At 46.0% G+C, this 15,175-nt stretch overlaps 2 protein-coding genes across 3 annotated transcripts; one reads left to right on the forward strand and one right to left on the reverse strand.

Moving 5' to 3' along the window:
• Positions 1-139: 139 nt before the first annotated feature.
• On the forward strand, positions 140-9,256 carry TXNL4B (thioredoxin like 4B). Of its 2 annotated transcripts, none has more exons than XM_060083366.1 (4): positions 140-364; positions 3,661-3,829; positions 5,230-5,381; positions 7,650-9,256. In XM_060083366.1, the coding sequence occupies exons 2-4, from the start codon at positions 3,698-3,700 to the stop codon at positions 7,813-7,815; spliced, it is 450 nt and encodes a 149-aa protein (XP_059939349.1). In that variant the 5' UTR covers positions 140-364; positions 3,661-3,697; the 3' UTR covers positions 7,816-9,256. The 2 variants fall into 2 exon arrangements, with proteins under 2 accessions (XP_059939349.1, XP_059939351.1); XM_060083368.1 differs by lacking the exon at positions 140-364 and adding an exon at positions 586-766.
• Positions 9,257-11,172: 1,916 nt separating this feature from the next.
• Positions 11,173-14,195, reverse strand: LOC132480351 (haptoglobin-like). The gene is made up of 2 exons (XM_060084491.1): positions 14,112-14,195; positions 11,173-11,919 (listed from the first exon to the last, which is right to left on the reverse strand). Exons 1-2 carry the CDS (start codon positions 14,163-14,165, stop codon positions 11,173-11,175), a joined length of 801 nt encoding a protein of 266 aa, XP_059940474.1. The 5' UTR covers positions 14,166-14,195.
• Between the last annotated feature and the right edge of the window lie 980 nt (positions 14,196-15,175).

A 15,175-nucleotide genomic window follows, 5' to 3' on the forward strand; every position in this document is an offset into this window, starting at 1 on the left:
CTAGTTGGGATGTGGGAAGGAGAAGTTAAAGAGATCGGTCATATTTAATAAGGGCGGAAGTGACCCTAGGGCTTCCGGTCAGAGGCGGGGAAGGTGGGCGGTGACTAGAATAGCCTCTTCCGCTTATTTGAGCGGGGCCTAATGCGAGTTCATCACTGCGCCTGTGCGTGTTTTTCCGTTTCCGTCCCCTTACAGTGGTCCGCCACAGTTGCTGGGCAACTTTAGCTCGTGGGTTACTTTGGTTTGGGGTCGCAGCCGCGGTTGGGGAAGGAGGAAAGAGCCTCCCCAGTCGGCTTATTGGAGAAAGGGTGGGGGTTGCCGACAACCCTGAAGTGGAAGAGAGGGAGCTGACGTGTACAAATAAGTAAGTATCGTTTTCTCTAGCAGTTGTGGGCCAGGAGTAGCCCAACCTCTGGCATCATTAAAAATATGTCGGACTTCCCTGGTGGCGCAGTGGTTAAGAATCCGCCAGCCAATGCAGGGGACACGGGTTCAAGCCCTGGTCCGGGAACATCCCACATGCGCGGAGCAACTAAGCCCGTGCGCCACAACTACTGAGCCTGCGCTCTAGAGCCCGTGCTCCACAACAAAAGAAGCCACCACCCCAAAGAGAAGCCCACACACCGCAACGAAGAATAGCCCCTGCGCGCCACAGTTAGAGAAAGCCCGCTGGCGCAGCAACGAAAACCCAACGCAGCCAAGAATAAATTTTTTTTAGAAGTATGTATGTCGGATATTTGGGGAAAATAAAGACGCGCACCCCAGTGTAAGTAAGTCATTCGTCTGTTCACACGCGGAGATAACCTCTGATGGTCTTTGGGGATATTCATTTCTAGTTATTTTTCTATGTGAATATGTACATGTGTATTATAGTTAGGTTTTGTACAAAAGTAGGACCACACTTTTTTTTTTTTTGCGGTACGCTCAGGCTCAGCGGCCATGGCTCACGGGCCCAGCCGCTCCGCGGCATGATCCTCCCGGACCAGGGCACGAACCCGTGTCCCCTGCATCGGCAGGCGGACTCTCAACCACTGCGCCACCAGGGAAGCCCGGGATCACACTTTATATACTGTTGTTTTATAACTTTTTTTATAACTTTTTTTTCCTTATCATTAGGATTTTTCAATTATTCATCTCTAACACGGTATATAATGACAGTGTGCTAGTACGTTGCAGTGGCTATACTATCATTTATTTCCTCAGTCCCCTACTGATGGTTATTTAGGTTGTTTGCAGTTTTTCACCGTTATAAATGTACGTTGATCTTTGTGCATATGTCTATTTATTTACTGGGAATAAATTCTCAGAAGTGGAATTGTTGGTCAAAGAGTATTCAGGTTTCTTTCTAGAAAAGTTTTGCTTCTCTGCATTCCAGCAGGGACTCTGAATGCCTGCCCCTTCCACTCACACTTATGCCGTTATCATTTAATCTTTGCCAAATTAATGGATTTGAAAATACATCGTTTAACTTGCTTTCCTTTGCTTACTGGTAAAGCTTAACTTTCCCAGTATATTTGTCCATTTTTACCTCTTCTTTTGTGAATTTTCTGTTGGTACCCTTTGCTGTGGACATTTTCTTAGGTGTGGTCTCAATTTCCCTCTCCTCTTTCCAACATTTTTCCAGGCCCACCCTCTTACAGGCTTATCTCCCCACTCCCCGTTGACAGCTTTGCTCTCCCACCACTTCCTCCTCTTTATCAATAACTTACAGAAGTTGCTGTTTGTTTGAATTCTAGTGGTGGGACAGATCCATCTTCTCGCTGACTTTACTTTTCATCAGTAATTTGTTCTGCCACTCCGACTTGAAGAAGTCCCTTCTGGCAATTATCTTCTCTAAAGTATGACCTCTTGGGACTTCCCTGGTGGCGCAGTGGTAACGAATCCACCTGCCAATGCAGGGGACACGGGTTTGAGCCCTGGTCTGGGAGGATTCCACGTGCCGCAGAGCAACTAAGCCTGTGCGCCACAACTATTGAGCCTGTGCTGTAGAGCCCGCAAGCCACAACTGCTGAAGCCTGCACACCTAGAACACATGCTCCGCAACCAGAGAAGCCACTGCAATGAGAAGCCCACACACCACAACGAAGAGTAGCCCCTGCTCGCCTCAACTAGAGAAAGCCCGCGTGCAGCAAGTGACCCAACACAGCCAAAAATTAATTAATTAATTTAAAAAATTAAGTGTGACCTATTACTGGAACAGTTTCATCTCCTATGTGAATTTTTAGTAATTCATATCTTAAAATGTGACTTGTCACCAAAAAAAGAGAGAGAGAGAAGGAAATCCTCCCTTTTCATAGCATAAGACACATTTGGGACTGAATTCAAAATATTAAGTATCTCAATGGAGTCTCTCATGGATGGATCAAAAGTAAAGCTCCTTGATCATAGAGTTTCTCAATCATAAAAATAGGACTTGTTGGGCCTCCCTGGTGGCGCAAGTGGTTAAGAGTCCGCCTGCCGATGCAGGGGATACGGGTTCGTGCCCCGGTCTGGGAGGATCCCATATGCCGCGGAGCGGCTGGGCCCGTGAGCCATGGCCGCTGGGCCTGCGCATCCGGAGCCTGTGCTCCGCAACGGGAGAGGCCACAACAGTGAGAGGCCCACATACCGCAAAAAGAAAAAAAAAAAAAAAATAGGACTTGTTGTAGTAGAAGGAACACTGGACTAGAAATTTGATGGCGTGGATTCTAGTCCTTTTTTTTGTAGCTAGAAGTGTAACTATGAGCAAACTAGTCTGAAAATGAAAGGCCCCTTCTATCTCAGTATTTTACTATTTGTTTTGTGTGTGTGTGTGTGTGGTTTTTACACACTCTTAATTGATCTGTTTGCCATGTGATGAGGTATACTCAGTAAGACATACACCAAGGATCTTTAAACCAGGACTCATGATAATAAAAATGTCCGTCAATAAAAGACTGTTTAAAAAAGGATGGAACGGGCATGAAATAGTATGGCATTGTGGCAAAAAATGGGTGAGTTTTCTACACAGAGATACGTGATGGTCTTCACATGTGAGGTAAAGTGCAAAGTGCAGAAGAGTGGGTAAAGTATGTGTGCTGGACGTCTGGCATTTACTCCAGCAATCTCAGCCACACAGTTCTGGTAGCTACTCCCTCCCATGGCTCCTTCAGGCCTGCGGGTGAGAACAGCGCCCTGTCCCGCTGCTACTAGCCCAGGGTCCTGCACTACACCCTGCTGTTTTCCTATACGTTTCCTTAATGAAAGTCTTCAGATTACCAAATCTGAGGATGTCATCTCTTTCCTGCTGGAACACTGACTGAAAGAATACACTCTCTTTTGAGTAAAAAAGGGAGAAAACTTTGGAACACGTATTTTCTTGTGAATGCATAACAAAACTCTGGAAGGTACGTGAGAAACTAATGAAAGTTGTTACCTTGTAACTACTTACAGGACACTGGGAACTAAGCCAGTTGAGGGGAGACAATATACCTTTCTATGTTGTTCCTTTTTAACTGGTGGACTTACTTGCCGCCAGTTTGTGCATTTAGTGTGTTCCTTTTACTTTGTTGTTACTGTGTTGTGTGAAACCTTTTTTCCTCTGGGAAAAAAATACATATACACATTACCTACTACAAAAATTTAAAATGTTTTAAAATTAGGACTCATGCACTTAATGTCTTTAAACATTTCAACTTTCAGGACTGACAGTGAGGATTGATATTTGGATTATTTCAACATGAGCTTCCTGTTACCCAAGCTGAGTAGCAAAAAAGAAGTGGACCAGGCGATAAAAAGTACTGCAGAGAAGGTGCTGGTTCTCAGGTTCGGGAGAGACGAGGATCCTGTCTGTCTGCAGCTAGATGATATTGTAAGTGAATTTTTTAAGTCAATGGTTTTTATTAAAAAGCTATACATTCTCACTTCCACATCTGCAAAATGAATGAAAGGGAGCAGGCAGGGCCCGGGGATATAGCTGTTCATTTGTTAGCACACTTTCACTAAGAGCCAATCATGTGCCTGCCCTGAGCTGAACCCCCAAATCTGTGATTGTGCTGAATCTGCCCTGGATGCCCTTCCCCAGTAGCAGCTGCCGAAGCTCAGTTTCACCAACAATTCAGTGGAAGACCAGGAACATTATTAACAAGAGTCTGTGAACATTGTCTTACTCAGTGCTCACAACATGGGGATAATTGCTATTACTGCTCCCAAGGCGGGAGATGAATGCCAGGAAGGTCAGGTGGCTTCCCACAGGCACAGCACCACTAAATTGCAGAGCTGGGATTTGAACTTTGTTTTCTCTGCCTGCAAATATGCTTTTCGAGTGTGCTGCCTCCAGTGTGTGCCTGTTGATAATCTCTGATTTCACAACAAATCTTCACAGTCTGATGAATAGGAAGGGGGGGAGTATGGGACACAGTAAGTTTATCCTTGTCTCTGTCTATTGTGGAGAGAGACTTATCCAGGCCTGAGACCTCACCCACCATTTCTCCTGCTGCCACCCTCAGTGTGGATACAGTGTAGGAAACGCCACTTCTGTGGTTAAAAATGAGGGTGGGATGTGTTAATCTGGGGGGAAGGGGCCACAGCATTTTACCCTCAACTACAGAGGGTGTGGAATATCACAGAGGTCAAGAGTATAGACTCTGAAGCCGAGCTGTCCGAGTTCAAATCCTAACCTTACTGCATACAGCCATGTGACCAGGGGCACATTACCTGCCCGTACCTCGGTTTCCTCGTCTGTGAAACGGTGACTGTAGCAGTGCACACCTCATAGGAATGTTGTAAAGATTAAAGGAGCCAACAAGTGTAAAGCACTTAGAACACGTAGCACATAACAAGTGCCATGTAAGTGTTTGCTGTTTTTATCATAATTATCATCTATGGGAAGATTGGAAGGAAGAGATGTGGGGGAATTCCATTGTCTGTAGTACATATTTCTGAGTTGTTTTGTTTTTTATTTAAGTGAGTATGGATTTTATAAATCCATAAAAAGTTTATAAAAACTTTTTACAATCAAAAATAGAAGAAAAAAAAAGAAGAAACAGAAATATATTCACACAGTTTGCCTATGGCCCTTTCATTACCCTGCCAACAGTGATTCAGACGCTGAATGATAAGGTTACACTGTGTCTAATGTGGAACTCAAACAGGCTAGATTCTTGGCCCAGGAATTTTTTTCAAACAGAAAATTCTCTTCCAGTAAAAAGGTTCACAGGAGAAACGTTGCTGCCCTCAAGTTGTAACCCACATCTCTCTCTTCATTTGCAGCTTTCTAAGACCTCTTCTGACTTAAGTAAAATGGCTGCTATATATCTGGTAGACGTGGACCAAACCCCAGTTTATACACACTATTTTGACATCAGTTATATTCCATCTACTGTGTTTTTCTTCAATGGGCAGCATATGAAAGTGGATTATGGGTAAGTTATATTGACATGAAGTTATTATAGTCTTAAAAGTTTCTTTTATCTAGGCAGTTTCAGTAGCTCACCTATTTGCATGTGATGGGGGCTTTGTGAGTCTTATGCTGGTACTGTTTCCTGAGTTGATGCACTCTCTAATTTTTTTATGTGGAACTTTGGTGCAAAATGAGAGTGTTTCCAGTATGAGTGGTGAATTTTAACTTACTAAGTGTGAGACAATAGTACAGTTTGTGAAGCGCTCGCCATCTTTCAGTGTAGAAATACAGAACAGGTTTTTTAAAAGATTCCCAGGAATTTTATTTAGAACAAAGTAGGTCATTTGTTCTTAACCTTTTGAAACTCATAGGCTGCATCTATAAAAGAAGTAATCCTTCAGCAAATTAAGACATGCTTTTCTCTTGCCAAGTTTCCTGTCTTCTTGCACTCAGAGAATTTTGAAGTCATTCTTCAACAAAGTCTGTCAAGAATAAGTAACATGAGGGACTTCCCTGGTGGTCCAACGCAGGGGGTGCAGGTTCGATCCCTGGTCAGGGAGCTAAGATCCCACATGCCTCGAGGCCAAAAAACCAAAACAGAAAACAGAAGCGATATTGTAACAAATTCAGTAAAGACTTTAAAAATGGTCCATATCAAAAAAAAAAAACTTAAAAAAAAAGAATAACTAACATGAAATCTTTAATGCCTTCCCCTCCATCCAGTCGGCATCCCAATACTTATTAATTTTGAATGTATCTGTAATATTCCTATCATTTCTTAACTGTGGTCAAGGAGTCCACTTGTCTAGATCTGTGTGCCTGCTTTGTCATCATTTATTTGAAAGTGTATTAAATATAATCTGTTTTAAGTGTTTTATAGCTATTTATTCTCCTAGAATACAGTTGATATATGTATTAGTTTGGTGAATATTTTCAGAGGGTGATTTATGATACTACTTACCACCTTAAAATGTATACAATTTTTTTTTTTTTTTTTTTTTTTTTTTTTTTTTTTTGCTGTACGCGGGCCTCTCACTGCTGTGGCCTCTCCCGTTGCGGAGCACAGGCTCCGGACACACAGGCTCCGCGGCCATGGCTCGCGGGCCCAGCCACTCCGCGGCACGCGGGATCCTCCGGGATCGGGGCACGAACCCGTGTCCCCTGCATCGGCAGGCGGACTCTCAACCACTGCGCCACCATGGAAGCCCCAAAATGTATACAATTTTTAACCCAGCAATTGCATTTCTAGGAATTTATCTGAAGGAAAATAGTCATGAAAGTGGCCAGAATTAGCTACATAGATGTTCATTCATCCCACCATTATTTAGAAGACAAAATACTAGGGGCTTCCCTGGTGGCGCAGTGGTTGAGAGTCCGCCTGCCGATGCAGGGGACACGGGTTCGTGCCCCGGTCTGGGAAGATCCCACATGCCGCGGAGCGGCTGGGCCCGTGAGCCATGGCCGTTGAGCCTGCGCGTCCGGAGCCTGTGCTCCGCAACGGGAGAGGCCACAACAGTGAGAGGCCCACATACCACAAAAAAAAAAAAAAAAAAAAAGAAGACAAAATACTTAGAAAGAAGCTAGATGTCCACAGAAGGATACTAGAAATTAATTTAATATGGTATGGGAGATGCATGTTTAATGACTTTGAAAGAACTATGTTATATGTTCATTGAAAAAAGCACCTTACAAGATAGTTTACATGACATGATTCCCGTGACTGTGAAAAAAAGAAATGCATACACACACACACACACAAGCTTGAAAGGGTATATACCAAAATGTGGCGTCTGGCCTCTTTTTTTTTTTTTTCCTAAACTGTTTCTACAGTAAACATACTTGATACTTGAAAAGTAAAAAAAAAAAAAAAAAAAAGGTAATATTGCACCTACCACTCAGAAGTATAAGTGAGTAAAGCTCAGAGACAACGACAAGTTAATGGACTTTGCACAGTGTCTAGTCAACAACAGCAACAACAAACTAAGCCCATGCTAACACCCAGGGAATACTACTTGATGATGAGTTGAGAAGTGATTAAATAGGTTTTGAAGCAGAAGCTTTGCACCTGGTAGGGCTTACATGCTCTCCCAGCGGCCCACAGCACTGGTTTTAGTCGTATATCAAATGGGGCCTGTAATCGCAAAGGGAAAATCAGTGTCAGGCTTTGTGTCTAAAGGCTCCCTGATCAGAAGAAAATAACAGAGCTGCTATTTATTTTGTTTATCCTGAAGATCTGACAAGTAATTATGAAAAGTTTTGAGCGAGGTTGTTTCTCTCCTATGCTATTTAGGTCTCCAGATCACACTAAGTTCGTGGGAAGTTTCAAAACCAAACAAGACTTCATAGATTTGATTGAAGTAATTTATCGAGGCGCAATGAGGGGAAAACTTATTGTTCAAAGTCCTATTGATCCCAAGAATATTCCCAAATATGACCTCCTCTATCAAGACATTTAGCACTTTCACTACTGTCAAAGTTGAAGAGACAGGCCTGTCGTGAAACAGTGCCTGACTCCAGCTGGGCTGTTCTCCTGGGGTCTTTCGGAAATGTGGTCAGCATCCCGGCGGAGAAGAGGTTTGACGTGTATAGAAAATACCGGCCCCCAAGTAGAAGACCACACTGGTGCTGTGACAATTGGGAATGCCCAAGTGTCTACTCCCTGCAGACCTCAGAGCAGTCAAGTCAGCCGTGGTCAATTTCCCCAGTGTGGTTATTTTAATTTCTCTTTATATTATAGTTTTCTTTATTCTTTAAGATAATACAGAATCCTTCTAAACCTTGGCTAGTACAATTTGATTTAACTATGTTTATTTGATACACAAGTAAAATAGAAAGTCAATTCCCATAAGAGCAAAAATACTTCTTTTCTACCCTATGTGTACACACCCACCCCTTCCATCTTCCTCAGCCTCGCCACTCCTCCACTCGTGTATTTATCTCGTGCTCAGCTATTATCCCAGTTCTTTTGGAATAAATCATTCTTTACTGAGAGCAGGCAAGTTTGTTTTATCTTCGAGCCTTTCTGGCTCAGACTTTTAAAGGTATCCTGGCTTGCTCATTTTATCAGCTTTTCTATTATTAAATTGCCCAAGAAGTGAGAACTTGAACCTTTACCATCCAGCACCCAGTTTGAGCTAAACAAAGAATTAACTACCCTTAGTAAGTAGGAGCTGATCTCTCCCAGAGCTCCGTCTCTTTCTGAGGAGAAAACTGTACTTCAAGGACTCAAGACTGGAAAGAGATCTCAGAATTGCTAGAAAGAAGTATCATGTTTATAGGACTTGCCTGTGTTAACAACTTTATGAAGAATTCCCCCAGGGTCCTCTGGCACAGCCTGCCACCACTTGGGCAAGTTCCTGCTCCTCTCAGAACCTCGTGGGGCTAAGGGTACTGACTTTCTAGAATAAGAGAATAGATGCAGAGCCAGAGGGCAGTGTGCCAGGCAGCACGTGACCTGCTTGGCAGCTTTTTGCCACCTTGATGACAGAAACCCAGTTCTGTGCAGGGCAGCACTGTCACTGCAAGTCTGTCCCCCTTTGCCAGGTGCTTCCGTCCAAGCCTTTTCTGACAAATGTGGCATAGAAGGAAGGCTGCTGGGCACCTTTGTGACCTTCATTGATAAATGAGAGAGCCACTCCAGGAAGGAGACAACAAAACCCTTTCAGCACCACCTCCGTCTTCTCCTGGCCCCCACTTCCTGCTTTCATGGTGATCGTGATGCATGGAACTACAACAGCTGTCTTAGGACCACGAGGCAGCCAGCACTGGGATGAAAAATGAACATGCTGAGAAGACCGGTGAGGAGAGCCTGGGTCCCTGATAACGATACTGAGCTACCGAGTGGACTCTAGGCGTGCCTCCCTTAAGACTACTTCTATGAAAGAATAAAACGTCTTCACTGCCTGTCAGTGTTAGTTGGATTTTCTGTCCCTCATAGCCTAAGTCACACAGCATTTGAGGTGTGGGAGGTGCTCAGATAACAGCAAAACCTCGGAACTTTCATGCATAAGATTCTCATATCTTTCCTCCTGAGGGCTTTAGGGAATGCTTCTCTGAAGTCCTGGTTTATAGTTTTGTTCCCAGCTGTCCATTCCGCAAGTATTTATTAAGTACGTACTGTGTGCCCCGTCCTGTGCCAGATGCTACATAAAAACGAATGACTCCTGGATGGAAGAAAGGCTGCTTAGAAGAGACAGTGCCTGAGCCTTAAAGGAGAGTAGGAGGTACTCATGGAGAAAGGGGAGGGCTTTTCAGGAGAGGGCACCAGGGGAGGAAGGCCCGGGGGCTGGAGACAGGACGCGTGTTGAGAAGGCTCCGTGGAGTCCATTGTCACTGGAACCCGAGGGGGAGGCCAGGCAGGTGAGAGGTGCCGCTGGGAAGAAGGCAGAGGAGGTAAGGGAATTGGGAAAATGCCAAAGGCATTTTATGTTCCTCCTGAGGGGTGAGCAGGAGCCACTTAATCAATCAGATTGCTCTTCAAGAAAACTTAGTGCTGAAGGTACGATTAGAAGAAATAGGTGCCTCCTGAGAGGCATCATTTCATGTGTTTGTATTACTTTTCAGTTTCTAGCGATCATCTCTTCCACACGCTCTAGAATACAGGTCTAAGTCCTTCATTGGCCTGTGAGCTGTAACCTGTCGAAAATTATTGACGGATCTGGAGAGTGCATGTGAGGAGGACGTCACAGGGAAGGGCAGAACCCTAGTGAGGAACAGTGACATTTTAAGCCATGAGCAGGAGAGGCCCTATTTGGGGATGACAGGACGGTATATTGGTGAAGGGCCAGCATATTGAATAAAGGCTTATCGCTCACTTAGAACTTTTCTTCTTCAGTTAGAAGAGCTTCACGTGCTGGGTTCTAGAGCCCTTTTTCTGGGAAACCCTTAATAACGAGACCCTTATCTTTGTGAAATGAAAGACTCAGATGGCTTGCGTTTGACTCCTGGTAAAGGGTAGGTTTCTTCCAAGTGGGAAAAGCAGCCCCTCCTAAGGAAGAGACTTGTAACTTTGCCCGGCCCCAGAATGTTATTACTGATGGACACTTCAGAGATCGTCTGGGTTAAGCCCCTCATAGGAGAGACCTGGGGACTCATGGGCAGGGAGCTTAAGGAACTTGGCAAATTTATCGTCGAGCTGTGATTTGGACCCAGCAAGTCCAGAAATCCTGCCTTTATACCATCTTACTTTGCCACCTGAAGCACTGGTGTGTTGGAGCACAAACAACGAAGTACTGTCTGTGTTAAAGCACTTGTTTTCATGCCACTTTGAGCTAGTATCTTCCTCACCGGCCTCCACTCTTTCTCCTCCTTTACTCTGAAGAAGCAAAAGGATGCGGTGAAAAGAGCTCGGGCTTTGTATTTAGACAGACCTAGGTTAAAGGTTCAGCTTCACTATTTGTAGCTATGTAACCTTAAGCAAATCACTTAACTTCTCTGAGTCTCTATTTCCTTGTCTGTAAAACAAGGATAACAGTGACCTCTCTGAGGCCTGCCGTTGGATAGGCGCTCATTCAGTGATCATGAGCCCCGCAGTGGGGCAGTTTGTATCACTTTAGGGATTTCCAGTTGCCCTGGGGGTTTTTCTGCCACACTCCCAGTAAACTCTAGAGCACTTGGCTGCTGCCTACTATAAATGAGAGAATTTTAAAAGGCCCAAGGCTAAAAACACAGAAATGAGTCAAAGGAAGCTCTTTATTGATCAATTCAGCAATGCAAGGCTGGAACCCATCAGCTTCATACCACGTTTTTGTCCCCTCTGCTACTGTCCAGTTTTCCCTCGGCCTTTCAGGCAAAGGCTTCCAGCCAGCCTTGCATTAGTTGTCAGCTATGGTTTTCTGAACCCAGTCCAGAATGGAGGACATCTTCACATACACACCATACTCGGCAGTAGCACAGCTCTTGTCAAAGCTCAGGATCCCAGCCGCATACCAGGTGTCATCAGCCTCATCGTGAATGGCAAAGGCGCTGCCGGCATCGCCATAGCAGGTGTCTTCCTGATACTTGGACAAGCCAGCACAGAAGGTGTGCTCATTCAGTATCGGCTGCACCCCTACAGGGCTCTTTGGTGTCTTCTTTTCGGGTACTGTGCTGCCTTCGTAGTGCTGTACACACTTGTCTTGGTCCGCCACTGGCAGCATGACGTACTTCAGATGCTCAGTAAAAATGAAGTTGGCATTTCGCCCCCAGCCAGACACATAACCCACACGCCCCACTTCCACATAATCTTTTGAAGGTAGGCAGATGGGCATCACTGTCTCATCAGTGGGCACCTTCTCTCTGAGTTTGATGAGCGCAATGTCTACCTCGGAGTAGTCAGGGTGGAGAAGCACCTTCTCAATCTCCACAAGCTGCGTTCTCCCCACATAGAGTCTTAAAGTAGGAGCAATGTCTTTGGCTTTTGTTTTATTGTCATGACCCAAGAAGAGATTTTTAGCTGTGGTCAGCAGCCATTGTTCATTGATCAGCGTGGCCCCCGAGGTGAGATTATTGTGGGAGACCATCTTAGCCTGCCAGGGAAAGCTGCCTTTGGCATCCAGTGAGCCACCAATGATCCTTTGCACCTGAACCACTGGATGCTTGGGCTTTCCGCATGCTGTTGAGGAGAGTAAGAAAATTATGAGCAGAATGTGACCATCTGCCAGTCTTTCCCAGGGAAGGATAAAAGGATCGACTCTTACTGCTGTCTGAACGGTCACTGTTCATTTCTTCAGAGCTGGAAATGTTTGCATGCTTTGCCCTTACCTTCTGCTCCTCTTGTTCCCAGTGTTTACAGTTTAAAATGATTCTTTTTTTCTTTTTAATGTTTACGTCACTAAAGCAGAGTTCTATTTCCTGCTTTTCTAACTCACAAAGAAACAAGTAGCCCTGAAGTTTTCACACTCTGGCTGCTGAACTCTATGTGTGTGTATATATATATATATATATTTTTTTTTTCTTTTCTTTTTTTTTTTTGCGGTACACGGGCCTCTCACTGTTGTGGCCTCTCCCATTGCGGAGCACAGGCTCCGGACGCGCAGGCCCAGCGGCCATGGCCCACGGGCCCAGCCGCTCTGCGGCATGCAGGATCCCCCCGGACTGGGGCACGAACCCGTGTCCCCTGCATCGGCAGGCGGACTCCCAACCACTGCGCCACCAGGGAGGCCCCCTCTAAGTATATTTAAACAGTCTATCACAGCAAGATGTCCACCGTTCCCTTGAATTCATTGTAAGGACAAGGAGCTACCATGATTCATTCTCTCTGAATAAAGAAGGATGTGATATTGCATTTAATAACAGGCAGGTTAGCAGTTCCGCATCCCTAGTAGCAGAAGACGGTAGGCAAGAGTCTCTTGTTCCAAGAGGGAAAAGGAGAGAGCGTCAGCTCTTCCTAGTAACAGCAGAGCCCTAACCCATCTCCAGCCTCTTGTATCATGTTCCTGCGGATTAAGGTTTTGTTGTGCCCTCCCTTGACCTGTTCTTCCTGGAGCTTGCTTTACCCTTGGCCCAGGGCTCTCTAGCTGGGCTATATGTACACACAGAGTTTCCTGATCCTCTGTGGGCAGTGCAGACAGTGGATTCAGTCAATGCCCCACAGGCCAAACGAACAAATCCTTAGTGAACTTCATGGGGAAGTATTACCTGCCTGTGCACTTCTCTGCCCAGCCACCTGTGGTTCTCCCTGGTCCCTCCCCTCGGCTCTTGTGCGCCCAGAGGAAACCACACAGGGAGGATATGCCTCTAGGACATTTCAATCCCTGCTGGTGCACCAACCCCTCAATACCCACTTTTCCGTCTGCTTCCCAGGGCCCGTGATTTCCTACCTGCTTCACACTCAGGGAGGTTCTCTCCAAGGTCCTTATTTATCCACTGCTTCTCCCCGTTTAAGGTGTACACTCCTGAAACAAAGAGAAAAAACATGAGCCAAAAGGGAAATTGTATCTGGACCTAGCGTGGGGAGAGAAGGTATTTAAAGAGCAGAATCAGAGAAGCAGGAAGGGGGAGGGTGGGGGAGAGGAGGAAGGGAGGAGCGCTGTGCTAGAAGCGAAGTGCTGGGGGCCACAGTGCAGCCCAGCAGGGCAGAACGGTGGTCATGGTGACCATGGCGATCACAGTGATCGTGGCAAGGCGGTACGGGGTCGGAATCGGGGTTCAAATCCTGACTCTCCCTCTTACAGGCTACCTGAACTTGGGCAAATTACTCAACCTTTTTGTGCCTCAGTTTCAGCAGCAGCAAAGTGAGAGTAATAACAGTATCTCTTGGGAATCCCCTGGCGGTCCAGTGGTTAGGACTCCGCACGTCCAACGCAGGGAGCACGGGTTTGATCACTGGTCGGGGAACTCAGGTCCCACAAGCAGTGCAGGGCGGCCAAAATAAATAATAGTATCTCTGCGGAGGGGTGTTGTGAGGACCTAGTGAGCAAGTCCGTGTGAAGTACTTAGAACAGTTCCAGGAGTGCAGTGCTCACTAGGTAAGGGCTCCCTGCCGTCATCACCGTCACCGTCATTTTGTCCACGTAGATGTCACTCTTGAGAGGGTAGGCTACATGGCGTCACCTCCCTCCCCTTAACAAAGGAGAAAACTTGAGGCTGAGAAAAGTTAATTTGCCCAAAAGGCCACAGCTACTGGTGACAAAACCCTTGTTAGAATCTAAATCTCTTGGCTCCAGAGAACACGTGCACTTTCTGGACAGTCACCCTGGCTCCACCCCTTGTGGAAATGGTGGGACAGAGGAGGGCCCGGAGACATTCGTCCCGGCCTTACCATCTCCAGCGCGTAGTTTGTAGTGGGTTTTACACCGATAGCGAACCAAGTGTTCCAGGTAGCCATTGGCAATCTCGGGGGGCTTCAAGCAGCTGTCATCTGCAAAGAAAACCAGGGAGAGAAGGTTCGTAGTCAGAAGCTGCCCCTAGAGACCCAAAAAGTCAGAGGAGATGAAGCCGCTTTGCACATCAACCTCCGTCCACCCCAAATGGAAGCCCTGGGGAGGGCAATCTCCCCTTATTTCTGGCTGGCTCCCCAATTTTCTTCATGATACTGAAAGACCAGAGATTAGGGTGAGAAGGAGCAATTGGATCTTCCCCAGGAGAGGGTGCAGGTCTGATGGGGCGAAAGTGGATGCAGCAGTGCTGGGAGGTACAGCTCTTGTCCAAACACAGAGACCTACCTGTGGCAGTTATGCCGACTTCCACCGCGAAAAGCTGCCCGCAGAGCAGGAGGGCGACAACAGCTTGCAGGGCACTGCAGAGAAGATGGAAAGGAGTGCGCAGCTCGTCTGCCCGCTTCACCACACACACACACACGCGTGCGCGCACACACACACCACACCACCCCCACCCCCCCACCCCCCATTAGGCAGCCAGAAAAAATAGATACGGAAGTGCTAGGACCTAGAAGCCCTTCACCCACCCACATGCATAGTTTAGCAGCTTCCCAGTCACCCAGGTTCCAGCATGTTCTGTGCTGCTGGGAATTCTACAGAAGCTTCAGAGAAGAACAACCAAGATAGGAAGGCACATGGGGATTGGGCCTCAGTTTCTGGCAGCATTCAGGAAACATTAAATTGTTAATATATGAGCTCTCCAGCAAAGAGAAATCTCACTTGGGCACCCTAAGGTGCTGGGCTACAAGGATACTACTAATGAAATGTGGATAACTGGAAGATGGGGAAGTGGGGATTTATTATGCTCTTCTCTCTACTTTTTGAAATTTTCCATAATAAGAGGTTTTTTTAAATATATAATTTAAAACACCGATACAGTTTTTTCTATTATTTTATAATTTGACTTCAGGAAATGGTATAGCAAACCCCAGGATTCCAGCTTACCTGGAAGATAACT

The sequence above is a fragment of the Mesoplodon densirostris genome, chromosome 19 (genome assembly GCF_025265405.1).
Source record: "Mesoplodon densirostris isolate mMesDen1 chromosome 19, mMesDen1 primary haplotype, whole genome shotgun sequence".
Taxonomy (NCBI): Eukaryota; Metazoa; Chordata; class Mammalia; order Artiodactyla; family Ziphiidae; genus Mesoplodon; species Mesoplodon densirostris.